Source organism: Mauremys mutica, chromosome 17, assembly GCF_020497125.1.
Source record: "Mauremys mutica isolate MM-2020 ecotype Southern chromosome 17, ASM2049712v1, whole genome shotgun sequence".
NCBI classification, from domain to species: Eukaryota; Metazoa; Chordata; order Testudines; family Geoemydidae; genus Mauremys; species Mauremys mutica.
In genome coordinates this window covers 10,892,005-10,917,558 of record NC_059088.1, presented here as the reverse complement: position 1 = coordinate 10,917,558, position 25,554 = coordinate 10,892,005, and the positions used below count along the sequence as shown (strand labels likewise).

General features: G+C 53.5%; 1 protein-coding gene across 1 annotated transcript in view; it reads right to left on the bottom strand.

Moving 5' to 3' along the window:
* Nucleotides 1-25,250, bottom strand: part of LOC123351978 (sialic acid-binding Ig-like lectin 13) — a 37,951-nt gene extending 12,701 nt beyond the window's left edge. Inside the window, exons 1-2 of the mRNA XM_044991662.1 lie at nucleotides 25,027-25,250; nucleotides 13,654-13,803 (exon numbers count right to left, since the gene is read on the bottom strand). Coding sequence (XP_044847597.1) covers nucleotides 13,654-13,777 — 124 coding nt within the window. The 5' untranslated portion in view covers nucleotides 13,778-13,803; nucleotides 25,027-25,250. The remainder of the gene's footprint in view (nucleotides 1-13,653; nucleotides 13,804-25,026) is intronic.
* Nucleotides 25,251-25,554: the final 304 nt, after the last annotated feature.

Sequence of the window (25,554 nt, the reverse complement as noted above, 5' to 3'; positions counted from 1 at the left end):
TTGTCTCCACAGAGTGGCGCCTAGCTTCCTTCCCCTGAATCCACAGGTAAGGAACTTAACCAAGTCCTGAACTTAAAAGAGTTTATTAAAAGAATAAAAAAAAGAAGAGAAAAAATACACAATCTCTATGAATCCAAGATAGACATTCATAGGGTCTAATCTTATTAATCCCTGGAGAAATTTCTCCCTTTTCCTCAGTACAAACAATACAGGCAAAATTACGAATAATCAATACATACACACAGAATTGCAGACACAGGATTCTTATATGAAATTACCCAGTACTTCTAATACTCACTAGCTTGAATAGAAGAAATTAGTTCAGAGAGATGAGCAGACTTGGTTAAGCGTCTGGTCTGGTGTAGGTCCAGACGGCTAAGAACACAGAACAAAGAACACAGAGACCCAAGTTCCCGCTCTCTGGGATTTTCAAATTCTCTTCCCTGATTGGTCCTTTGGTCAGGTGTTTCACCAGGTCTGGGTTAACCCTTTACAGGTAGAACTTAACCCTTAACTAACTACTTATGACACCATGATTTTAGTTTCACTTTCACAGTCAGTGCAAACAAGCTGCTTTTGTTTGTTTGTTTGTTCTTTACCTTAACTTCTACTTCCTTCTGTTACTGGAGCAGCACCGGAGTCTCACCCTCGTCGCCACTTGTTATACCCTTGGGGCAGCCGGTGTAGGAAGCAATCACTTGAGGCCAGAGAGCAGACAGCTAACAAACCACCATTTTATTTACAGAACAGAGAGCTCACTCAGCCGGTTGAAACCGGCTGAGCTAACCCATAATAATCTAACTCAGTTGCCATAGCAACAAAAACCATGACAACCAAATACACAACACTAATGCTGCCCTCTCTGCCCCACAGCTGCATTCCACCCCGCCCCCCGCTCCACCCTGCTCCTTCTGCAGCTGGGACTCTCCTCCTTGTCAGTGTTACAGACCCTCCATCCTCTTCCTTCTTGTGAGAATGGTGGGGACCATTCCCACCTTCTCCTCCTCATATGTGAATTGGGCCACTCACACCTTCCCCCCGTCTTTACCTGTTAAAATGGTACAGGCCTCTCACTCCTGCCTGCCCCTCCCCCATCCACTGCAGTGAGCTGGGCGGGTCTGAGCTTGGATCCCCCATGGCCCATGCACCATCCCCTGCCAGAGCAGGGTGGGTCGGGCCCCGTTGCCCAGGGCTGGAGGGGAAGGGACCGGCCCTGAGAGATCCAGACTCCATCCCTAACCCTGGGGGGCTGCCCTGCCCCTGTAGAGTATCTGGGAGCCCCAGGGGGTCTGTGCCCCGCACACCCCCACACTTTGTGCTGACTCAACTCCATGGGGGGCAATGGAATGAGCGCAGTTGGACTATGTGTGAGAAGTTTGCACGTATGTGCTCAACCTGGGGTATCTATAACTGCCCCCTCTGCAATACCTGCCCTCTTTGCCCCCCCAAACCACCCCCATGGGGAAGGGGAAACCCCCGGCAGTTCCGTTTCCCACCATCCCTCTGCTGCCCTCAGGTGCTCTCAGGAAGGAGGCTGACAGATGGGATCTGGGGAACCCCCTGCTGTACGTGGCCCCTGGAGCCAACGCCTCCAGTGTGCTCCCCATGGTGGGGGGGCCCTGGGTTGGGACCCTGCTCAGGCTGGAGGGACCACGGCAGGGCTGTGGGGGCGGGGAGCCCAGGGCTGCGATAGCAAGGGGGCTGCGGGTCGGGATTGAGGGGCACCCCAGTCTCCACTGACCTTCTAGATCCCTCCCCCCTATTTCCACTCACCCCTAAACCTGCAGAGGGGGGCGCAGCCCCTGGTTCTCCGACCCTGCAGCCCGGGTTCCCCAGGGTTTGAGACTCGGAGCCTGGGGAAGCAGCATGCACAGAAACCTGAAAGCAGAACTGGGAGCTGTCAGGGGCCCTTGCGGGCAGATGCTCTGTCAGAAACCCCAAATTCAGCATCTGCCAACTTCCCCTCCCTCTGGCTGGCACTGCCTGAGGCTTCCCTGCAAGAGGGGCAGGCTGCATATTGCTTGTGGGGCTGGAAATAGAATCCAGGAGTCCAGACTCTGAGCCCTGCTAACCCCCAACTCTCCTCCCTCAGCTAGGACAGAACCCAGTAGTGGCAGGGGGGCGTCCAGCCCCTGCATCGGCTCTAACCCTTTATTTCTGCTTATTCCAGTTACCAAACAATATTTTAACACTAGCAGTTTGCACCTCTTATCACACTGTACGGGCTGCAGATACTAATCACTTACCCAGAGCTGAGATGCGTTCGCCTCTGGGGTGGGGCGGCTGCAAAGAGCTCATTGGCGCCACTCTGAGAAATCTTCCTAAATCCTAAAATACTGAATTAACTTTAGGAAAAACAAAGAAATATGCACAGACCCATGTCAAAATCACTGTCATTCATTTATTTAGGGGGTTTTGCCAACTCAATAATAAAAATAAAATAATGTTCAGTTCTCTCTAGTCTTTCCTGGACCTGTACAGAATAGAGACACAAATAAGGGGCTTTGAATGTTCCTGTCTTTTGTTGTTGTTACTGTTTTTCCCCATGGATGTTCCAGCCCGAGAGCACCCACAGAGTCGGCCGCTGAGCTTTTTCCAGCCTCCCAGTTAGCTCCTAAGTCTGCTGGGAAAAGAGACAAACATACACATATCCCTTCTCCCAGCAGACTGACTCAGCCCGGAAGTGCAGGGGACAAATTAAGCCCTGGATGGGGAGGTGGGTAGGGAGACAATGGGGGCCAGAGACAATGGGGGACAGGATGGAGGGCTTGGGGAGGCAGTGGGAGCCCAGCACTGCGTGTCCAGGAGACAGAGCCCAAAGCCCATGGGCCAGGGCCCAGGGAGGGATCCCGGGGCCCGGAGATGGAGCCCTAAACCCCACGGCTGGATCCTGCCACCCCAGGGCTGAAAACCGACCCCACCACCCCTGGGAAAGTGGGAAACTCACTTGCCCCCTGCTCCTCCAGTGTTTGTGTCTCCAGAGGGGGCAGGGCCAAACCCCGGGGGAGGGGCCTCTGCTTCCCCTCCTCCCCCCACCAATAACCACCTGGGAGGCTCAGGCCACACGAAAAGCTGCATTTGAGAAACGCTGCCCCAGAACGTCTTGCACAACCTGGATCCACTGACTGGAGATCTCGGTGCGATCGATGCAAGCGAGAGATTGTACCAGACATAGGCAGCTCCAATGGACAGCCGGCTTCTGACCCCACCACGGGGGGGACTGGCTGTGGGGAGGGGGAATGGGACACGGGTATTTCCCCCTGCGGTCTCCTAGCAGGGGAAATGTCAGCAGATCAGAACTGGTCCATTGAGCGCAGACGTTTGTTTTCTTTCTCTCCGTTCCTCAAATGCCTCCCAGGTCCCGGGTCACTGAGGTTTCCCTAGTGATCAGTGCTGGGGCAGCGGGTCTCAGGAAAGGCAGCTGGATTCCAGTGGCTGCTGACTCCAGCCTTCGATTTAAGAGCTGAGATGCAGCTGAATCTGGGGTGGGGTGTGGGGACTGTTAATACAGGGATCCCTCGTCCAGTGCTGAGCTGCAGAAGTGTCTGGGAAAATCCTATAGCTAAAAGAGGCATTGAGGCCAGTCCTGACGGCCGGGCCCTCCCAAGTCTCCCACCCTGGCTCGGTATCCCAGACAGACTCTGGCCCGCTCTGCCCCAGGCCAGTGGCACGTAAGCTCTGCCCCCCTGTGTGTGGGCATCAGTGGCTGTGCTGGGAGGCTGGTTGCTAAGCAGATCTCGTACAAGAGGAAGTTTCCAGTCAGTGAGTTTGCTCCACCTCCGGCCGATCAGCCCCAGTTCGGGGCACAGGGGTAAAGGGAGGCTCTGTAAGCAGTGTCAGGGTTTGATCACCCGTGATGTAGACAGCCAGCTCTGTTTCATGGGCAGCATTCGAAAGCCCAGATCACCAGGAAAGTGTATTTTTTACGATTTTGAATGCACGCAGGAGGCTGGGCTGCACATACCCAATTACATTGTTTCGGTGTCTCTAAAGCTGGAAAAATCCTGGGAATTTAAGGGCAGTGAGTGTCTTTCTACCTTTGTTAAGACCTTTCTTGGCAAAGAGTTCCGGGACTGCCCGTTCCTAGCACCCAGTTCCAAAGGTTACGATGCGAACGTCGTCGTTAGACAGTTACTGAAGGAAAAGATGTGCACTCGGAGGCAGGTTTTCTAACCTGTTAATCATTCTCCTGCCTCCTCTCTGAGCCCTCCCCGATGGGTCAATGTCCTTCTGGAACTGCGGGCACCAGAACTGGACACCGGATCCCAGCAGCGGTCGCACCAGGGCCAGATCCAGAGGGAAAATCACCTCCCTGCTCTGACTCCAGAGCTCACTGTTGATGCACCCAGGACGGCCGCAGCATCGCACCGGGAGCTCCTGTTCAGCTACTTATCCAGCATCACCCCCGAATTGTTGTCAGAGTCCCTGCTGCCCAGGAGAGCGTCCCCCATCCTGTGAGTCCGGCTGACACCCTGTGTTCCTAGTTGTACATGTTGACATTTAGCCCTATTGAAACACACATTGTTTCCATGTGGCCAGTTTACCAAGCGACCCTGAGTGCTCTGCAGCAGTAACCTGGCCTCCTCATTATCTGCCACTCCCCCCATCTGTGTGTCATCTGCAAACTTGACCACGGCTGATTTTATGTTGTCTTCCAGGTCGTTAAAAAAGGTGTTAAGGAGCGTTGCCCCCGCGGTGCCGACGGACGGTGCCGGTCGTCACGTGGTCTAGCCGGCGAACGGGACCTGCGCGTGGCGCGGTGCTGGGAGCTCGACCGGCGGTGCCGGGAGCTCGACCTTTGGCCCCGGGAGCTCGACCTTTGGCCCCGGGAGCTCGACCTGCGGCGTCGGGAGCGCGACCGACGGTGCCGGGAGCTCGACCGACGGTGCCGGGATGCGGATCTGGACCGCGTGCGGCGGCGCCTGGAGCGGCTACGTGACTCTCGACGCCTCTCGCGGTGCCTGGAGCCGGACCTGGTACGGTGCCGGCGACTCGGCGACCGGGACTTGGAACGTCGTCGGGAGTGCGACCGGTACCGCGACTGGGAGCGTTACCGGGACTGCGACCGGCGAGGAGACGGGGAGCGTCGTCTTGACGTGGATCGTCGTGCCCGGTGCGGTGGAGAGCGGTGCCGTGAGCGAGATCGGGATCGAGATCTGGCGGCGGTGCTGCGATCAGCTCGGTCGCCCGGGGACGGGGGGCGCATCATAAGTGGCTTCCCAATAGATTTGAGAGTCCGCACCGGTGGCAACGGCAGCTGAGCGCTTGCATCAGCGGTAAGGTCAATCAAATGTCTTGCCGTCGCGAACGCCTCAGGCGTGGATGGCAGCCTCAGCTCCTCCTCGGTAGGTACCGGGGAGCTGGGCGGTGCCGGACTCGACGGGCCTTGCGGCGCCGGAGTCGACAGCACGGTGCACGTTTTGTGCACAGCCTCAGCCTGCACCGTTAAAGTCGGAGGCGGCTGGGCTAACGGTCTCTTGTGCTTGTCAGAGACCGTCTTCGGCACTTTGCGCTTCTTTCCCGGGGAGAGGGAGCGGTGCCGGGTCTTCGGCGCCGGGTGCCGAGATGCATCGGCACCGGGGCGGCTGGGTGCGGTCGGCGCGCTGCTAGCTGAGGCAGTCTTTGGCGCCGTCGGTGCCGGTGCCGGAGGTTGGAGAGCTGACTCCATGAGGAGTTGTTTCAACCATGAGTCCCGTTCCTTCCTGGTGCGAGGCCTGAAAGCGACGCAAATGGGGCACTTGTCCGACCGGTGCGACTCTCCAAGACAGCGGAGGCAGGAGTCGTGCGGGTCACTTACCGGCATAGACCGCTGGCAAGCCGCGCAGGGCTTGAAACCCGCCGGTCCGGGCATAAGCCCGCACCGGGGCGGAAGAAGAGGGCTAACCCCTCTAATTCCCTAATGACTATCGTAAACACTAACTATAGAACTATTAACAAGACTTAACAACTATGATAACTATATACACTAACGATCGGAGAATGCTAAGGCTGTGGAGGAAAGCAGATCACTCCACTGTTCCTACTAGCCGTCACGGGCGGAAAGAAGGAACTGAGGAGCGGACGGGCCGGCTGGGGTATATATCCGCCGCCATGGCGGCGCCACTCCAGGGGGCGCCAGCCGGCCCGCCGGAGTTGCTAGGCTAAAAATGTTCCGAAGAGCCGTGCACGCGCGGCGCGCACACCTACATGGAATGGATAGGAGCAATCACTCGAAGAAGAACAGGAATAAACCTCCCTCTTAGCACAGGGAAAAGTCACAAGCTAAAACAAAAGATAATCTAATGCATTTCCTTGCTGTTACTTACAATTTTAGTAACCTTAGATGCTTATTTCAAGTAGGGTTTTAGGAGAGGTGTTTTTCCTGCCCTGGTCCCTCTCCATCTCGAGGGAGCACACACAAAGAGCACAAACAAAACCTCTCCTCCGTCCCCCACATTGGAAAGTATTTTCATTCCCCATTGATCCTTCTGGTCAGGTGCCAACCAGGTTATTTGAGCTTCTTTACCCCTTAGAGGTAAAGGAGGGATTTTATGCTCCTCTTACCTGTATGTTTATGACAAGGGCCCTATTGTGCCAGATGCTGATCATACACAGCAAGAGACAGGCCCTGCCCCAGCTGGAATTGGGGCTGAGTTATGCCTGGCCCTGCCCAGAAACCAGCTGCGATCGGGGCCCTCCCAGGGGAAAGGCAGACGTGAAAACTGATTCTTTACTGGACACAAATAAGTCATAGTGGTTATTGACTCTTTGTTGAAAAAGTAGCCATGACAAAATATGATACATGAAAATCTATTTCAAGTAACAGCTTGTAAACAGGGAATTTTACAGTTGGATGTTTTTGGCTTTGGAGTGAACAAGTTACCTTTAATAGAACATTGTTATTAAGAAGTTATAATCATGTGGCACTGATTGACCTTGACAGATACCAGGACCCTGTTGTGCCAGGCGCTGCTTAGACACAGTGAGAGACCACCCCTGCCACTAAGAGTTTATAATGTAAATAGCCCAGGGCACCATTATTATCCTGATTTTTGGGGTAAGGAAACTGAGGCTAGACAAATGTAGCAACCTCACCCTACAGCATTTTTAGCAAAGCAGAGATTAGAAGCAGCTTAGACACAAACCCATCCCTCCACTCCCACCAGCTGCTACCCTTGAGGTTTAAAAATCCTGTCCATCTGTGAAACAAGTTGTTGAGGACTCAGGCAGGGTAGAAGAGAGACTCTCTGGGGCTGAGGGGTGAGATGCTCTTTCCCCCGGGAGCAGTGGGGTTTGGGAGGGGGCAGGCTTTGAGACCCGGCTGCAGAGGACTCTGTGATACTTCCCCACAATGCAGTGCTCCAGCATCTCCAAGGCCTAGTTGACTCCGCTCTGAGTCCAGGCCGGAGCAGGGATTTGCACCCAGGTTTCCCACATCACAGGTCCAGCCCTCGGCCGACCCCTTCCCCCTTCCCTCCACACTGTGACCCCCCTGCACTGGATGGGCCAGAGATTCCAACCTTGGCCCATGGTTCAAGAGGGCTATTTGCGCCGGACCTCAGAATATTCCATGTCTGGGGACTCTGAAGGCTCCCCTCCTTTGCGCTGCAGCTTGGAGAACTCGACGGAGGCGTAGTGCAGCTCCTCTGGCTTCCCGGGGCCTAGCGGGGCCTGTGCTGCTGCAGCCCCATCCTGGATGCCTTTGGTCTGGCGGCCGGCTGGAGTCTTGTGATGCTGAGTGAGAAGCAAGGCAGAGACACCAGGCAGAGACTTGCATCCACCCTGCTGAGCTGATTTCATGGGCTGCCCCAGGCCTCGTTTCCCCCACCCTCCATGCAAATACATTTCCGGCATCGGGTGTGCACTAGCAAGAGGCGTGGGTTTGGGTGTGCACTCATGAGCCAATCCCATGCCAGCACCAGCTCGGTTAATGCATTCACTGCCTCACCTGCACAGGCCACGCATTAGCAACATGTGTGTGGGTATGTTCATTTAATGCACTACGAATGCAGGATTTCGTCTCATGCCTCTCATCGCAGAACAGGTTCAGGAAATGTTGTCTCTGCATTTCATGCATCAAGCACTTGGGGCAGCACTAGCTAAATTAATGCATTCTCTGCATTGGCTGCACTGGCCATGCATTAGCAATATGCAAGAGGTTGTGTACATTGTATGCACTGTGCATGCATGATTTGATCCCATGCATGTTGTGGTTGCATACACGATGCTGATGCGTTTGTTGCATTTTCTGCAGGGTGCATATATTTGCAACAGACACGGTGCACCCTGCATGCATTGTCTGAGCATATGCACCTAATACTATAGCAGGCAGCTGCAGAAATGCATTTCTTTCCCAGCTGGTGCATTTGGGAGATGTCCAGGGATTGACAGAATTGCAGCCCCAATCTAGTCCCATGCACCTTGTGAGTGCACATGAATGCATTCGCTGCATGTCCTCCCCTCTGAGCGAGACCCGAGGGATGAGGTACATTTTCTGCATGCAGGAACCAACCCCACACAGTTCAGGGGGCCCAGACTGGTGGCAGGGGTGCATTTCTTGCACCGGGCATACATGGGGGGTTGTGTGCCCTGGTGAAAGCCTGGCTTATATTCATGCATTGGTTATGGGGGTGGGAAGCAGAAGGAGTGGAGGGGGCAGAGACGGGGTGGGGAGGGCAGGTGGGCTTGGTCCCCCGCTCCCCACAGGTACATACCATGGGGATCCTGGTGACGGTGCTGTAGATCACACTGGCCTCGTTGACCGTGTGCTCCACCTGGCTGCCGTTAGCCGTCTCCCCGGCCTCGGCGCTGGGGGGTGCTGGCTTCCGGCCCCGCAGTCTGAAGGGAAACGTATCAGGACAGATGCATGAGCCTGGGGGGAGGGGCGTAGACTAGCCCTGTGGGAAGGGAGAAAGGGGGGACACTGCTGTGGGAGTGCAGGGGACTGGGATAGGCCAGGGAGAGGGGAGATCTTACTGGGGACTGGGGGGGCTGGAATAGCCCAGGGGCAATGGCAGGGGATCTCAGTGGGATCTGGGAAGCGCAGTTGGGGGTCAGTGCAGGAGGCCTCATACTTACTTGATCACATAGAGCCCGAGAAGCAATAAGCCAATGAGGACCACCAGTCCACAGGCCGTCCCGATGATCACCGGATTGTCAGACTTCAATGGGGCCGGACCTGGAGAAGACGAGCAGGCAGGTTTTGCCCCCCCAGAGATCCTGTGCTAAGGAGCTGAGATGCAGCCACCTCTGGGGTGGGAAATGGGGGCTGTTTACATGAGGAGCCCTCGCCCAGTGTGGAGACGTAGCAGCTCTGGGGTCAGAGCACAATCTTGGTGCCTCGCCATGGCAGCAGGATTCGGTCACAGAGATCGGTCCCTGACCCATCTCATCCCCCCTGCCCAGCGCCCCCTAGTGCCGCCCCAGGTCTGGAGACAGAGAGAACCAGATCTGCTCCCCTCACCACCCTCCCCACAGTCCTGTGGCTGCCTTGGGCTCCCCACCCCGGGAACAGATCACCCTGAGCACGGGCAGAGCGTGATTAGGAGGCGCTCGCTGATTCCCGGGGCTCGCAGCGCAGCCTCTCACCGGGGCGTCCGTTGCTGGTCTGGTTCCAAGTGGTGTCGGGGGGCCCGGGCGGGTCTGTAACACAAACCAGACAGGGGGGATCAGGGGGGCTGGACAGCACCGGTGGCTATACAGACACCCCGCAACCAGCGTGGGGACGTAGCCAGCTCTGGGGTGGGCGCACAATCTCGGTGCCTTTCCATGGAAGCAGGTCTCTGTCACAGAGATCGGTCCCTGACCCATCTTCTCCCCACTGCCCAGCGCCCCTGTAATGCCACCCCATGGGCTGGAGACAGAGAGAATTGGGCCCTCTCCCCCCATCACCCTCCCCACAGCCCTGCAGCTTCCTCGGGCTCTCCCCTCTGGGCACGGACCATCCTGGACCAGCTGAGCCTGGGGCCTGGCCCTGAGCACTCGCAGAGTGTGACTAGGAGGCGCTCGCTGATTCCCGGGGCTCGCAGCGCGACCTCTCACCGGGGCGTCCGTTCCTGGTCAGGGTCCCAGTGATGTTGGGAGGCCAGGGCGGGTCTGAAACACAAACCAGACAGGGGGGATCAGGGGACTGGACAGCACCGGGGGGGGGTGTCGCTAGTGATCACAGAGCCTAGACATGGCCCCTCGCTGTGAGCTCAGCTGGGGGACGGGAAAGTCCCTGAGGTGACACAAGACCCGTGGGTGGGAAGGGAAGCGACAGACCCGACTGAGCCCCACCCAAAAGGCGCCCGATGGAACCCAGGGGCCGGGTTAGGGTCGCGCCGGGGAACCAGAACCGTGGAAAATAGAAACCGAAGGGACCAAAACTGGCTGGTCAAAAAATGACCTAATTGGCAGAGTCACTAACGAGGGGCCGGGCAGCTTCAGCCTGGGTACTGGAGCGAGCGTCACCAGCGCCACTGACTGCCGGGCGCCTGGGCATTCAGTGTCCTGCTCCCCAAACATGTCCTCCCCAGGGTGGGACAGAGCCAGGGGTCTAAATATCCCCACTCCCACCCCCACCCCAGACCCAGCCACCACCAGGGACATCAGACACCCCCCATCATGGGTCCTTTGCCTTCCCTCCTCGGTTCGTCTCTCTCCAGCCCTCTCCTTTCGCCCTCTGGCTTGGCTGGCCAGGCCTGGGTATTTTGCAGAGGGGCACTTAAAAGCAACACCCAGGACAGCCGGATGCTGGTACTGACTGGACTGTCCTGGCAGGGTCCGTCCACGCTGCCCTCAAAGCCCCGTGGCGCCGAGGCTCAGAGCCTGTGTCCGTTGGGTCGGGCTCGTGGGGCTCGGGCTGCGGGTCTCTGATTGCAGCGCAGACGTTTCCTCCGAGGTCTGTGTAGACGGTCGGGGTCGGTCTGGGGCCTGGGCTCAGACACGGGCAGGGGACTGGGGGGCAGGTTCCTTCTAAATCTCCCTCCGGCTGAGGGAACAAGGGCCGTCCTTACAGTGGAGCCTGATTTGATCCTTCACCTCGCAAAGGCAGAGGCTGATTTTCCCTCTGCCGTGGATCTGCAGCGCGAGGGTCACAGGCCATTTAATGGGGGTTTGCCCTGGGGCAGGGCAGGCCAAGGTCTGTGGACACAGAGCGACAGCCCAGAGGGATCTCAGGGGGAACTGGGGTGGCTGGTGTGAGGGGGCTGAATCCCAGCAAGGGTGGACTGGAATGGGGTGGTAGATCCCAGCAGAGGAGGTTTCTGGGGGCAGGGCAGGTTGGGGATAGAGAGGGAAGCTATAGCTAAGGGGGGCAGGAAGAGAGTTGTGGGAGGGGCTGGAGATCCCAGCAGAGGGGTCTGGGGGTGTGGATGGGAGGGCAGAGCCATAGCCAAGGGGGGCAGGAAGGGGTGAAGATCCCAAGGCAGAAGGGGCTGCACGGTGTGGGGTGAAGGGGCCTGGAGTCGAATTGGCTGAGGGTGCCTGGTGGGGCGTGGGGATCCCAGCACAGGGCTCAATTGAGGGAGGGGCTGGATGCCAGGGCTGGGGAGCCCGTGGGGGGGATCCTAAAGGGGGCTGGGGGCCGGCGTGGAGGGGCTGGGGGAGGGTCACTCACAGACGACGTGAAGCCGGACGGTTCTGCGGGTGGAAGGTCCCCGTGGTGGCCTGTAGGTGACACTGCAGACGAGCTCTTTGCCGTTGTCCCCCGGGCCGGGCATGAAGCTGAGCGCGGAGCTGTGGGCCCAGGTGCCGTTCGCCAGCTGGGCTGAGACGTTCCGGGGTGTGTCGCTGAACAGCCCCGTCCAGGTGACTCGGGGAGGGGGCCCGGAGCAGCGCCCAGGGGCCGTGCAGGTCACAGTCACCGGCTCCCCGGCCAGCAGCGTCCCTGGCAGCCCCCGTGCCGGCGAGATCTGGATCTCTGGCTCCTCCGTCAGCCCTGAGACATGGGGAGAGGGGAGAGAATTACTCCTGGATATGGAGTGTTTGCCCTTTAGGGGCGCAGCTCCGATCCGGCCCCAGGGCGGGGACTGGCTGGCTCAGGGGGGCTGCTGAGCGGTGTCATAAATATAGAGGGAAGAGTAACAACTCTCTGTGTGCAGTAGCATCAAATCCGTCTTTGGCAGCTGTACTAAATCGCCTTCCCTGTAAGGGATTAATCAGCTCAGATAACCTAGTTAGCACCTTACAAGAAGGACCAATGAAGAAAGGAGAAACTTTCAAATCTGTGGGGGTGGGGGGTGGACTTGTTTGTTGCTCTCTTTGTTGTTCCCTCTCTGGACGGAGAGAAGAGACCAAGCAGGTACAACATCTCCTGAAACTATACCTGGAAGAATAGATCTAAAACCACAGACATTGTAAGGAGGCGAGGAAAGGCGCTAGGTTATCTTGTGTTTTATCTTGTGAATTTTCCTATGCTACAGATGCAGTTTGATTCCTGTTTTTTGTAACTGGGAAGCAGAGCCAGAGGGGAATCCTCTGTGTTTGAAATCTTTCATTTACCCTGTGAAGTTACCTTCCAAACTGATTTTAGCAGGTGGGATTCTTTTTTTATATATATAAATAAAGTTCTTCTTTTAAGAACCTGAGTGATTTTCAGTGTCCTGAAGACAGAGTCTGGTCTGCACTCACATTGCTAACCAACTGGTTGATACATTATTCTCCAGGCTCCACAGGAAAGGGGGTGAAGGGACTTGGGAGGATAATTTGGGGGGACTGGGATTCCAAGTGACCCTTTCCTGCATTTTTCTATAACTCACTTGGTGGTGGCAGCAATACCGTCCAAGGACAAGGGAAGGAATTTGTGCCCTGGGGAAGGTTGAACCTAAGCTGGTAGAAAATAAGCTTATAGGGTCTTTCCTGCAGGTTTCCACATCTGTACCCCAGAGTTCAGAGTCGGGGGGGAACCCTCACAAGCGGTGACTGTGGCTGCTCTTACCTGGCACGGAGATCGTGAGCGCAGGGTCAGTGCCATCGGAATTGGAGCGGTAAGTGTGTTCAAACAGGCCTTTGTTGAAGCTAAAGAAATATCTCCCTGCATTCGTCCGTCGGGCATCACTGATTTGCAGGGAGCAGTCGCCGCGTGCTGGATTCCCCGTCAGCCGGAACCGGCCCTGGGTCTCCTGCGACAGCCCCTGGCTGGAGACACTGCTGGCCACGGGACGATCCTGGCTCACAGTATCAGGCTCCTTGTACCACTTTGCGTAGAGCTCGACCGAGGGATTGTTGGTGTCGTACGAGGCTGGGTACGTGAAGGTGCAGGGGACGAGAACGCAGAGACCCTCCTGCACCGACACCGACTGCGGCACTGTCAGGGTAAATCCTGGCAGTTGGGACAGGGACCCTGCAGGGGACGGAGAGGGATTGTAGTGGTACCCATAGAGAGCAGAGACCCACCCTGAGCTGCACCCCCCAGAGCTCTGCCGGTGCCCCTCACTCCTGACCTGCAGCCCCCTGCGAGCCCAGCCCTGGGTCCTCGACCAAATCTCACTCCGTTTACTTTCCATCCCTCCCTACATCGAGCCCCCTGCCCCCGCTCCCTGTCACTCAGCGCCCCCTAGCACCACACTGGGGCACTGGGCTCCCCTCCCCCTCTGGCCAGTCTCCCTTCCAAGTCCTGGGACAGACCTGGCCCCGCTTAGCGCAGGTTCTGCCCTTCCCCCTGCACTGGGGCTGCAGGTGCTGCTTACTTACCCCTCCAGAGCAGGGCGAGGATCAGGACCCTCAGCGTGGCAGGACCCCCTGCTCTCCAGGGGGGGCCCTGAGGCGGGAGCTCCCTTTCCCCAGCGTCCTGCTGTGGCATTGTGGCTCTGCCCATGGCTGGGGCATCCGGCTGGTACAAACCTAGAGACAGATGGTGGGTGAGAAGTCTGAGAGCAGAGGCTGTTTGGGGGGCGCAGATCTGCCTGGGGAACCATCAGTGCTGCTGGGCTCTGCAGGGGGCTGATCTGGGGCTGCTGGCAGCGCAGGGACCTCCCACCCACACAGAAAACCCCAAATCACCAGATGGTCCTGAGAGATCATGAGCTAAAAAAATCCTTAAATTGGTGAAAAAAACCTGAGATTTTCTTTAAGAATCATGAGAGCGGCCAGAAAAACCCAAGCTGGTGACAGAAGGTCGGAAGGCAGCGCTGCTCAGTGCCTGCTTTGCTTCAGTCTTCCCACAAAAAACAACATGTGAGCGGGAAACCAGCGAAGTTACCACGGACAACAAAGGGGAAGGGCTGCAGATCGGGATCAGTAAAGAACACGTCAGGGATGTTCTGGCCAATTTGAATGAATTCAGATCAGTGGGGCGGGAAGCTGTTCAACCCAGGGGGCTGAAGGAATTAGTGGAAGAAATCTTGGAGCCACTGGCAATAATATTTGCAAACTCATGGATGCCAGGAGAGGTCCCAGAAGATGGGGGAAGGGCTAACAGAGGGGCCATCTTTAAAAGGGGAAAAGGGAGGAGCTGGGAAACTACAGACCAATCAGCCTGACCTCGACACGTGGAAAGCTACTAGAGCAATGTATAAAACCTTCAATTTGTGAGGCCGAAGGGGTGATCACCAGCATGGATTTACCAAGAACAAATGCTGCCAAACCAGCTTGGTTTCCTTCTTTGATGAGGTAACTGAACTAAGAACTTTGCCATTACTGTATGTAATTGATTCCATTTAACCAATTCTACCTCTCATCTCTACCTTTTTCCTTTGATGAATAAACCTTTAGGTTTTAGATTCTAAATGATTGGCAACAGCGTGATTTGTGGGTAAGATCTGATTTGTATATTGACCTGGGGCTTGATTCTTTGGGATAGAGAGAACCTTTTTCTTTTATTGGGGTGTTGGTTTTCATAACCATTCATTCCCCAGGATGAGTGGCTCTGGTGGTGATACTGGGAGACTGGAGTGTCTAAGGAAATTGCTTGTGTTGGTCACTGGGGTAAAACCAAAGTCCTCTTTGTCTCGCTGGTTTGGTTTGCCTTAGAGATGGAAAAACCCCCAGCCTTGGGCTGTAACTGCCCTGTTTAAGCAATTGGTCTTGAATTGGCACTCTCAGTTGGGTCCCACCAGAACCGCATCGTCACAAGGTGATCCCAGCAGTTGAAGGCCAATAAGCCTAACTTCAGTGACGGGCAAACTGGTTGAAATTATAGTAAAGTGAAAGTATAGCAAAGAGCAGAATGATCAGATGCAGAGATTTGTTGGGGAAGACTCAATATGGTTTTTGTAAAGGGAAATCATGGGTCGCCAAACTACTAGAATTTTTTGACGGAATCAACAGCATGTGGACAAGGGTGACCCAGTCGATGTCCTTAGATTTTCAGAAAGTCTTGGACAAGGTTCCTCCCCAAAATACTCTTAAGCAAAGTGAGCTGTCATGGGATAAGTGGGAAGGGATCAGTACCTGGTTAAAAGCTAAGAAACCAAGGATGGGAATAAAAGGCTAATTTTCACAGTGGAGAGAGGTGAATAGTGGTGTCCCTAGGGGTCTGTACTGGGACCAGGGCTGTTCAACATGTTCATAAACGATCTGGAAAAAGGGGTAAACAGGGAGGTGGAAAAATTTGCGGATGATACAATACTACTCAAGATCGTTAAGTTCAAAGCTGACTGCGATGAGCTACAAAGGGATCTTACAAAACTGGGTGACTGGGCAACAAAATGGCAGATGAAATTCAATGTTAAATGAAAAGTAATGCACATTGAGAAACATACTCCCAAATATACATATAAAGTGATGGGGTATAAATTAGCTGTTACCACTCAAGGAAGAGATCTGGGAGTCACCATGGATAGTTCTCTGAAAACATCCACTCAGTGTCCAGCGGCCGTCAAAAAACCTAACAGAATGTTGGGAATCATTAAGAAAAGGAAAGATAATAAGACATAAAATATCATATTGCCTCTATATAAATCCATGGTACGTGCACATCTTGAATATTGTGTGCAGTTCTGTGGCCCTATCCCAAATTGGAATTGCTAAAAAAGTTCAGAAAAGGGCAACAAAACTGATTAGGGGATGGAACAGCTTCCGTATGAGGAGAGATTACTAAGACTGGGGGTACGTCTACACTACGGGACTATTCCGAATTTGCATAAACCCCCCGGTTTTGTAAAACAGATTTTATAAAATCGAGTGCGTGCGGCCACACTAAACACATTAAATCGGTGGTGTGCGTCCATGGTCCGAGGCTAGCGTCGATTTCTGGAGCGTTGCACTGTGGGTAGCTATCCCGTAGCTATCCCATAGTTCCCGCAGCCTCCCCCGCCCCTTGGCATTTCCGGGTTGAGATCCCAGTGCCTGATGGGGCAAAAATCATTGTCATGTGTGGTTCTGGGTACAGCCTCACCCCTGCCTCCCTGAGCAGCAGACAACCGTTTCGCGCCTTTTTTTGCTTGATGAACTGTGCAGACGCCATAGCACAGCAAGCATGGACCCTGCTCAGCTCCATACCGCAATCGTGAATGTTTTAAACACCTCGCGCACTCTCGTGCAGTCTATGGTGAACCAGGACCTTCAATCCGAGGCGAAGAGGAGGCGGATACGGCAGCGCGGCGATGACAGTGATGAGGACATGGACACAGAATTCTCTCAAACCGCGGGCCCCTGCGCTTTGGAGATCCTGATGGTAATGGGGCAGATTCTATCCATTGAACGCCGATTTTGGGCCCGGGAAACAAGCACTGACTGGTGGGACCGCATTGTGTTGCAGGTGTGGGACGATTCCCAGTGGCTGCGAAACTTTCGCATGCGTAAGGGCACTTTCATGGAACTTTGTGACTTGCTTGCCCCTGCCCTGAAACGCCATAATACCAAGATGAGAGCAGCCCTCACAGTAGAGAAGCGAGTGGCGATAGCCCTGTGGAAGCTTGCAACGCCAGACAGCTACCGGTCAGTCGGGAATCAATTTGGAGTTGGAAAATCTACTGTGGGGGCTGCTGTGATGCAAGTAGCCAAAGCAATCACTAAGCTGCTGCTACGAAAGGTTGTGACTCTGGGAAATGTGCAGGCCATAGTGGATGGCTTTGCTGCACTGGGATTCCCTAACTGTGGGGGGGCGATAGATGGAACCCATATCCCTATCTTGGCACCGCAGCGCCAGGGCACCCAGTACGTAAACCGCAAGGGGTACTTTTCAATGGTGCTGCAAGCACTGGTAGATCACAAGGGACGTTTCACAAACATCCACGTGGGATGGCCAGGGAGGGTTCATGACGCTCGCGTCTTCAGAAGCACTACTCTGTTTAAACGGCTGCAGCAAGGGAATTACTTCCCAGACCAGAAAATAACAGTTGGGGATGTTGAAATGCCTGTCGTTATCCTGGGGGACCCAGCCTACCCCTTGATGCCATGGCTCATGAAGCCATACACAGGCAGCCTGGACAGTGGTCAGGATCTGTTCAATTACAGGCTGAGCAAGTGCAGAATGGTGGTGGAATGTGCATTTGGCCGTTTAAAGGCGCGCTGGCGGACATTACTGACTCGCTCAGACCTCAGCCAAACCAATGTCCCCTATGTTATTACTGCTTGCTGTATTCTCCACAATCTCTGTGAGAGTAAGGGGGAGACCTTTATGGCGGGGTGGGAGGCTGAGGCAAATCACCTGGCCGCTGATTACGCGCAGCCAGACACCAGGGAGATTAGAAGAGCACACCAGGAAGCGGTGCGCATCAGAGAAGCTTTGAAAATGAGCTTCATCAATGGCCAGGGTACAGTGTGACTGCTGTGTTTGTTGATGAACACCCAACCCCCTTGATTGACTCAGTCCCTGTAAGCAACTCCCCCACCCCCTTCGAGTACAGCTTACTTATGCAAATAAAGTCACTCTCATTTAAAAAGCATGAATTCTTTATTGATTCATTATAAAAAGAGGGAGAGAAGTAAGGGTGTGGTTTGGGAGGAGGATAGGAGGGATGGAGAAGGCCATTAAAAAAAAAATTCACAGTAATGACATCCTTCTGGTTGGGCTGTCCACGGGGGTGGAGTGGGCGGGTGCACGGAGCCTCCCCCCACGCGTTCTTACACGTCTGGGTGAGGAGGATGTGGAACATGGTGAGGGTTGAGGGTGGTTATACAGGGGCTGCAGCAGCACTCTGTGATCCTGCTGCCGTTCCTGACGCTCCAGACGACGCCGGAGCATGTCAGTTTGATCACGCAGCAGCCCCAGAGTTGCATCCCGCCACCGCTGATCTTCCTGCCGCCACCGCTGATTTTCCTGCCGGTCTTCCTGCCGCCACCTCTCATCTCGGTTGTCCCTCCTGTCCTCACGTTCATCCCTCCTGTCCTCACGTTCACTGGCCTCTTTCCTGTAATTTGAAACCACGTCCTTCCACTCATTCAGATGAGCTCTTTCATTGCGTGTAACTTCCATAATATCCGAGAACATCTCATCTCACGTCTTCTTTTTCCTCCGCCTTATCTGTGCTAGCCTTTGGGATGGAGGAGGGATGGTTGAAAAATTTGCAGCTGCATGAGGGAGATAAATATTTAGAAAGATACATTTTACAGAACAATGGTTATACTCTTTCACAGTGAACAGCACTATTCACCTAGCACATGTGATTTCCCTACAAGGTCGCATTTTTCATCTTAATAGTGAGTGCTTGCAGCTCTGGAGTTACAGATCTCACAGACACAGGTCCAGGCATCAGAATTCAGCTTGCATGCAGCCATGGTAAGCCACTGTCTTTCAGCTTCTGTAGTGATTTACCCCTCCCCCCCAACGCATGGCTAATCATAGAATCATAGAATCATAGAATTCAAGATCAGAAGGGACCATTATGATCATCTAGTCTGACCTCCTGCAAGATGCAGGCCACATTAGCCGATCTACCCACTCTTTTAGCAAGCGACCCCTGCCCCATGCTTCGGAGGAAGGCGAAAAACCTCCAGGGACACTGCCAATCTGCCCTGGAGGAAAATTCCTTCCCGACCCCAAATATGGCGGTCAGCTGAACCCCGAGCATGCGGGCAAGACTCTCCAGCCATACCCTCTGAAAGAGGTTAAGAATATCATATTATTGACCCAATTTGACCCAATTAAGTACCAGTTTGGCACTTAATTGACCTATTGACTAAGCCCGTTATCCTGTTATACCATCTCCTCCATAAACTTATCTAGCTTAATCTTAAAGTCATGGAGGTCCTTCGCCCCTACTGTTTCCCTCGGTAGGCTGTTCCAGTATTGCACTCCCCTGATGGTTAGAAACCTTCGTCTAATTTCAAGCCTAAATTTCCTGACTGACAATTTATATCCGTTTGTCCTCGTGTCTACATTAGCACTGAGCTGAAATAATTCCTCTCCTTCCCTGGTATTTATCCCTCTGATATATTTAAAGAGTGCAATCATATCTCCCCTTATCCTTCTTTTGGTTAAGGAAAACAAACCGAGCTCCTCAAGTCTCCTGTCATACGACAGGCCTTCCATTCCTCGGATCATTCTAGTGGCCCTTCTTTGTACCCGTTCCAGTTTTAACTCATCCTTCTTAAACATGGGAGACCAAAACTGCACACAATACTCCAAATGAGGTCTCACCAACGCCTTATATAACAGGACTAGCACTTCCTTATCCCTACTAGAAATACCCCGCCTAATGCAACCCAAGACCGCATTAGCTTTTTTAACGGCCACATCACATTGCCTACTCATAGTCATCCTACGATCAACCAGGACTCCCAGGTCCTTCTCCTCCTCCGTTACTTCCAACTGGTGCGTCCCTAGCTTATAACTAAAATTCTTGTTAGTCATCCCTAAATGCATAACCTTACACTTCTCACTATTGAATTTCATCCTGTTACTAATACTCCAGTTTACAAGGTCATCCAAATCTCCCTGGAGGATATCCCGATCCTTCTCCGAATTGGCAATACCTCCCAACTTGGTGTCGTCCGCAAACTTTATCAGCCCACTCCTACTCTTGGTTCCCAGGTCAGCAATAAATAGATTGAATAAAATAGGACCCAAAACCGAACCTTGAGGAACTCCACTGGTAACCCCCCTCCAACCCGACAGTTCCCCTTTCAGTACTACCCTCTGCAGTCTCCCCTTTAACCAACTCCTTATCCACCTCTGGATTTTCATTTCGATCCCCATCTTTTCCAATTTAACCAATAATTCCTCATGCGGTACCGTATCAAACGCCTTACTGAAATCCAGATATATTAGATCCACCGCATTTCCCTTGTCTAAAAAATCTGTTACTTTCTCAAAGAAGGAGATCAGATTGGTTTGGCACGATCTACCTTTCGTAAATCCATGCTGTAATCTATCCCAGTTGTCATCGGCCTCCTGCTCCTTAACCACTCTCTCTTTCAAAATTTTTTCCATTACTTTGCATACTACAGATGTTAAACTAACAGGCCTGTAGTTACCCGGGTCACTTTTTTTCCCCTTCTTGAATATAGGAACTACATTAGCTAATCTCCAGTCCAACGGTACAATCCCCGAATTTAGAGATTTATTAAAAATCATCGCTAACGGGCTAGCAATATCACTCGCCAATTCCCTTAATATTCTAGGATGAAGATTATCCGGGCCCCCCGATTTACTTCCGTTAAGCTGTTCAAGTTTGGCCTCCACCTCAGATACCGTAATGTCTACCCCCATATCTTCATTCCCATCGGTCCCTCTATCACTATTCCTTAGCCCTTCATTAGCCTCATTAAAGACCGTGGCAAAATATTCATTCAGATATTGTGCCATTCCAAGATTATCCCTAATCTCCACTCCGTTTAAAGTTTTAAGCGGTCCCACTTCTTCTTTCTTGGTTTTCTTCCTATTTATATGGCTAAAAAACCTTTTGCTATTGGTTTTAATCCCCTTCGCTAGGTCCCTGCTAATCAACAACCTTCCCCCCCACCCCCCACCCACTGCGTGTCTGGTAGCTTGGGGAAGATCGCCGGTGACCAAACACAGAAAAGATCATCGGCATTTCACTCCTCCCCTCCCCCTGCTTCGCTACGTGCAGGAAAGTTTTTTTTTAAGCTGATGCAGTCCACGAACCCAGTAGAAAAATGGCCACCCCCCTTACTTAAATTCCTGATTTTTAACCAGGTTATCCTGAACGATATCACTTTGCTGAGGATAACAGAACAAGATAAAGAGCGGATGCTTCTTGAATGCCAGCAGTCACCGGGACCATACGCTGCTATGCTTTGCCACGCAATGATACCTGATTACTTGCTACATGCATGGCGTGGTAAAGTGTCCTACCATGGTGGGCGGAACAAGGCTGCCTTGACCAGAAACCTTCTGCAAAGGCTTCTGGAGTACCTACAGGAGCGCTTCATCGAGATGTCCCTGGAGGATTTCCTCTCAATCCCCGGACATGTTAACAAACTTTTCTAAGTAACTATACTGTCTGCGAATGCATCCCAAGTCCTCAGGGCAAATCAATCATTAAAAAAGGCTTGCTTAAAAAACAATGTTTGCTATTTGCAAAGGTACACTCACCAGAGCTCCCTTCCATGGCGTCATTGTCTGGGATAGTGGCTTGTGAGGGCTGGGAGGACGGTAATTCCGTCAGGGTGAGAAAAAGCTCCTGGCTGCTGGGGCTCACGGAGTGCTGTGTGCTCTCTGCTAGGTCTTCCTCCTCTTCTTCATCTTCATCTTCCCCTTCTGCATAATCCTCAGCCATGGCAGAGATTACAATCCCCACCTCGGAATCCACGATCAGGGGTGGGGTACTTGTGGCGCAGCCCCCTAAATTGCATGCAGCTCAGCATAGAAGCGGCATGTTTTTCGACCTGCCCCGGACCTTCCGTTTGCTTCTTTGGTTTTCTGGTAGGCTTGTCTGAGCTCCTTAACTTTCACTCTGCACTGCACTGAGTCCCTGCTGTGGCCTTTATCCGTCATAGCCTTAGAAATTCTTTCAAATACTTTTTCATTTCGTCTTTTGGAACGCAGTTCTGTTAGCACTGAATCCTCTCCCCAGATAGCGATCAGATCCAGTACCTCCCGTGCAGTCCATGCTGGGGCTCTTTTACGATTCTCAGGAGACTGCATTGTTAACTGTGCTGATGAGCTGTGCGTGGTCACCTGTGCTGATGAGATCTCCACGCTGGGGAAGCAGGAAATGAATTTCAAAAGTTCGCGGGGCTTTTCCTGTCTACCTGGCCAGTGCATCCGAGTTCAGAATGCTGTCCAGAGCGGTCACTGGTGCACTGTGGGATACCGCCCGGAGGCCAATACCGTCGATCAGCGGCCACACTAACACTAATCCGATATGGTAATACCGATACTAGCATTACTCCTCTCGTTAGGGAGGAGTACAGAAACCGGTTTAATGAGCCATTAAAATCGATATAAGGTGCCTCCTAGTGTGGACAGTTGTGGCGTTAAATCGGTTTTACGCTCCTAAAACCGATTTAAACGCCTAGTGTAGACCAGGCTTGGGAGTGTTCAGCTTGGAAAAGAGACGACTAAGGGGGGATATGATAGAGGTCTGTAAAATCATGACTGGTGTGGAGACAGTAAATAAGGGAGTGTTATTTACTCCTTCCCATAACACAAGAACTAGGAGTTCCCCAATGAAATTAATAGGCGGCAGGTTTAAAAATAATGTAAGGAAGTATTTCTTCACACACAGTCAAACTGTGGAACTCTTTGCCAGAGGATGTTGTGAAGGCCAAAACTCTAACAGGGTTCAAAAAGAACTGGATAAATTCATAGAGGGTAGATCAATCAATGGATTATTAGCCACGATCTACATTGATAGTGTCTATAGCGTCTTTTTGCCAGAAGCTGGGAATGGGGGACAGGGGACGGGACACTTGATGATTCCCTGTTCTGTCCATCTCCCCGGGACACCTGGAATTGGCCACTGTCAGAAGACAGGATACTGGGCTAGATTGTCCTTTGGTCTGACCCAGTCTGGTCGTTCTCATGGAGAAATGTGGACTTGGTGGAACTACCATTAAGTGGATACAGAACTGGTTAAACAACCGCAAACAATGAGTAACTGTTAATGGAACGATGTGGGATTGGAGGGAGGTCCCAAGTGGGGCTCCACAGGGATTTGTTCTAGGTCCCATGTTGTTTAACATCTTTATCAATGACGTGGATGTAGGACTAGGGAGCAGACTGATCAAATCTGCAGATGACACAAAGCTGGGAGGAGCTGCCAACACTTTGGAAGATGGAGCTAAAATTCAGAAGAATCTTGATAAATTGGAGAATTGGGCTGTAGCTGACACAATGAAATTCATCAAGGACAAACGGAAGATGCTCCACGTAGGGAACAAAAACCAAATGCACAAATACAAGATGGGGAAGAACTGGCTTGGCAGCAGCACTGCTGAGAAGGAGCTGGGAGTTGTGGCGGATCACAACCTCGACAGGAGTCAGCAATGTGATGCTGTTGCAAAAAAACCCCCAAACAAATGCAATGTCAGGTTGCATGAAGAGAGGCAGAGCATGCAAGTCAGGAGAGGTGACAGTACCGCTCTACGCCTCAGCTGGAGGACTGTGTCCAGTTTTGGTCACCAATGTATAGAAAGGATGTAGAGAAATTGGAAAGGATTCAGAGGCGAGGGATCAAAGGGGTGGAATGGAAGCCCTAGGGGCACAGCCTGAAGGAACTGGGTATGACTAGTTTGGAAAAGAGATTGGTGGGGTGAGAGGGGACATTATCACAGTTTTCAAGTACAGGACAAGCTACCATAGAGAAGCTGGAGAAAAGTTGTTCTTTCTCACCCCAGAGAGCAGGACGAGAGCAGTTGGACAATGGAGCAGATGCCCAGGGAGGTGGTGGAAGTGCCTTCACTGGAGGGTTTCGAGACGGGGCTGGACAGTATCTGTCTGGGATGGGTTAGACCCAACAAATCCTACATCTTGGCAGGGGTTGGACTAGGTGACCCCTGTGGTCCCTTCTCACCCTGTGGGTCTGTGATTCTAGGATTCACTAAAAAATCCCAAGATTGAATGTGAACATGACAACCCCAACCCCTCCCTGAAATTCACTGATAAATCCTGAGGTTTGCTTTAAAAATCCTGAGATTGGACAAATATTGTGAGATTTGCTCTCAGAATCCTGACTTTGGCTTTTAAAATCCACAGATTTGTGCTTTGTCTCCCTGCACCCGGTTCTTTGCAGCCCTTTGCCTCATCCACCCCACCTGGGTGCTGGTGCAGTGAGCTGGGCGGGTGTCAGCCTGGATCCCCCATGGCCCATGCACCAGCCCAGAGCAGGGTGGGACGGGCCCTGCTGCCCAGGGCTGTAGGGGCAGGGGCCAGGGCCCGTGAGATCCAGCCTCCATCCCCATCCCTGGGTCGGGACCCTGCCCGGCCTTGATGGGCATCGGCAGAGCTGTGGGGGCAGGGAGCCCAGGCTGGGATAGCAAGAGGCTGCAGGTGGGGATTGAGGGGCACCCCAGTCTCCACAGATCATCCAGCTCCCTCCCCCCTATTTCCACTCACCCCTAGACCTGCAGAGGGGGGCTCAGCACCTGGCTCTCCGACCCTGCAGCCTGGGTTCCTGACTCAGAGTCTGGGGAAGCGGCAAGCACAGGAATGTGAAAGCAGAAGTGGGTGCGGACGGGAGGGGGTTGGGGGGAGATGCTCTCTCAGAAACCCAGCACCAGCATCCTGCCGACTTCCCCTCCTTCTGGCTGGCCCTAACCACGGCTTCCCTGCAACAGAGACAGGCTGCATATTGCTTGTGGGGCTGGAAATAGAACCCAGGAGTCCGGGCTCTGAGCTCTGCTAACCCTCACTCTCCTCCCAGAGTTGGGATAGAGCCCAGGAGTCCTGACTCCCTGCCTCCATCCCCCACTGTAACCCACTAGACCCTGCTCCCCTCCCAGAGCCACGGACAGGAAAGGAGACCTGACTCTGAGACCCTCTACACCCCACTCTGGTCCCAGAGCTCTGGATGCACCCAGTAGTCCTGGCTCCCAGCCCCACTGTTATGACCATTCCCCTCCCAGAGTCGGGAATAGAACCCAGGAGTCCTGGCCACCTGCCCCCCATCCCAGATCTATCCCTTTATTACTGGTTTTCCCCATCACACAATAATATTTGAAGACTAGCAGCTCACACCTCGTATCGTATTGTACATGCATTATATGCTAATCACTCACCCCGAGCTGAGATGCAGCCGCCTCTGGGGTGGGGCGGCTGGGAACAGCCACACAGCGACACTGCCCAGGGGTTGCTCACCCGGAGCTGAGATGCGTCTGCCTCTGGGGCGATGCGCTGGGAACAGCGCACTGGAACAGCAGATGTCCGGTTAGGACGGCTAGTGAATCCCGACTCCAATGGGAAGAACCGGGTGCGTGAGGAGACCTGCCTGGGACTGAGCAGGCATGAGTGTCAGGGCGAGGGCTTTGGAGAGATGTGAGATTTCAAGACAGGAAAGGGAAGTCAGGGCGTGAATCTGTCCCTAGAGCGTCTTGCACAAGCCAGTTCCAGTGGCTGCAGATCTTGGTGCCATCGACGCAAGCGGGAGATTGTCCCAAATACAAGCAGCTCCCACGGACAGCCGGCTTCTGACCCCACCGCGTGGGGGTGTGTACTGGCTGGGGGGACTGGCTGGGAGGGTAATGGGGCACAGGGCCCTTCTCCTCTATAGGGCACTGGCTCCAATCTGCCCCAGGGTGAGTTTGACA